Source organism: Poecilia formosa, unplaced genomic scaffold, assembly GCF_000485575.1.
Source record: "Poecilia formosa unplaced genomic scaffold, Poecilia_formosa-5.1.2 Scaffold731, whole genome shotgun sequence".
Lineage (NCBI taxonomy): Eukaryota > Metazoa > Chordata > Actinopteri > Cyprinodontiformes > Poeciliidae > Poecilia > Poecilia formosa.
This window is the reverse complement of record NW_006800670.1, coordinates 68,688-70,186: the sequence shown is the minus strand read 5'-3', so window position 1 is coordinate 70,186 and position 1,499 is coordinate 68,688. Positions and strand designations below refer to the sequence as shown.

Sequence of the window (1,499 nt, the reverse complement as noted above, 5' to 3'; positions counted from 1 at the left end):
TAGCTGGTTAACGCTGGGTCTGATTGGCTAGCTGGTTAACGCTGGTTCTGATTGGCTAGCTGGTTAACGCTGGTTCTGATTGGCTAGCTGGTTAACGCTGGTTCTGATTGGCTAGCTGATTAACGCTGGTTCTGATTAATGGCAGTCTGGTTCTGATTAATGGCAGTCGGAGCAGAACCAGAACCAGCGTCTCATTCCGCAGCTCCAAGACTTAAGCTGCTGTACCTGCTGTCTGGTCGCTTTTTTCCTGCATTGAGCCTCGATGTAGCCAAACTCTGTCAAGTTCTTGTTTCTAAATGCCATATTAGATTCGTTGTATTGATGCGTTGTGACGCGCTTCACCTCGAGGTAATTTTCTGTCGCAACTCGCAAACGTCCCCATTCACTCTCTGAGCGTTATAGTTCCTCACTACAGGATTTGCTGCTGCGCAGTGAGAAGGAAAGAGGAGAGCAGCTGCAGGCAGGCTGTGAAGTGATACAGGTGATCGGTTTAGTGATCGGCAACAAGAGACGGTGATCGATCACTGATCATACACTTTTACACGGAAATTGGCCGATTATGATCGGTGATCGATCAATCGGCACACCTCTACTTTTGATTTATTTAACTTAAATGTGACCAGCAGTTCATTTAGAGCCACTGACTGATTACGTCATTACAAATATTTATTTTAATTGTATTTTTGTTGTAATCTATACTTGGTGTTAAGTATGGTGAACAATGCTGTCCAATAAAGCATCATTAACTCATCATTTTGTCAAATTTTCTGTCGACCTTTAACATTTTTAACACAAAAACGATGAACCACTGGTGGCCTGACTGGCATGGCGCCCCCTAGCGGCGGGTCAGGTGTTTGTCTGGGGGAATAACTGCTGCTTCCCTGTGGTTGACCCTGTGGTTGCAGAGTCGTGCGCGTCGCCGCCCCAGTCGCGGCTCGTCTACTGCTACCCGGTCCGGCTGTCGATCCCGACCCCCGCCCTTCCCCGCGTGGAGCTGCACTTCGAGAACGACGTGGCCTGCCTTCGCTTCAGAGGAGAGATGGTCAAGGTCAACCGGGGACACTTCAGCAAGCTGGTTAGTCGTGTAATCTGGATACTACTGGGAGTAATCTGATTACTCTGCTGTCTCTCCAGGCCTTCTGTCTGGTCATTAATTGTGTTTTTGGAACTTGAAATCAATGATGGGGGGCCGCCAATATTTTCTCTCTGAACAGAAACTGGACTTACAACAGTTTGGGGTTTTCATTAGAGTTTAGTTTTATTCTGTTTAATTCAGATTGAATGAGTTTTTAAAGTGTGTTTGCTAGTTATTAGTTAAATATTGTTTAGTTTTAGTTTGCTTTAGTTATTATAGTAGTAGTTTTAGTTTGTTTCATACTTTGGTTAATTTGAAGTGCAGAACTCAAAAAGTATTGATTATTAGGGCCTGCTATGCAATGCATGGCAGGAACTTACTGTTCTACACCCAATAGAATGTCTCTTTATTATTATTATTATTA

At 44.3% G+C, this 1,499-nt stretch overlaps 1 protein-coding gene across 1 annotated transcript in view; it reads left to right on the top strand.

Moving 5' to 3' along the window:
- Positions 1–1,499, top strand: part of pcif1 (phosphorylated CTD interacting factor 1) — a 22,277-nt gene that overhangs the window by 11,424 nt on the left and 9,354 nt on the right. Inside the window, exon 8 of the mRNA XM_016666494.1 lies at positions 906–1,075. Coding sequence (XP_016521980.1) covers positions 906–1,075 — 170 coding nt within the window. The remainder of the gene's footprint in view (positions 1–905; positions 1,076–1,499) is intronic.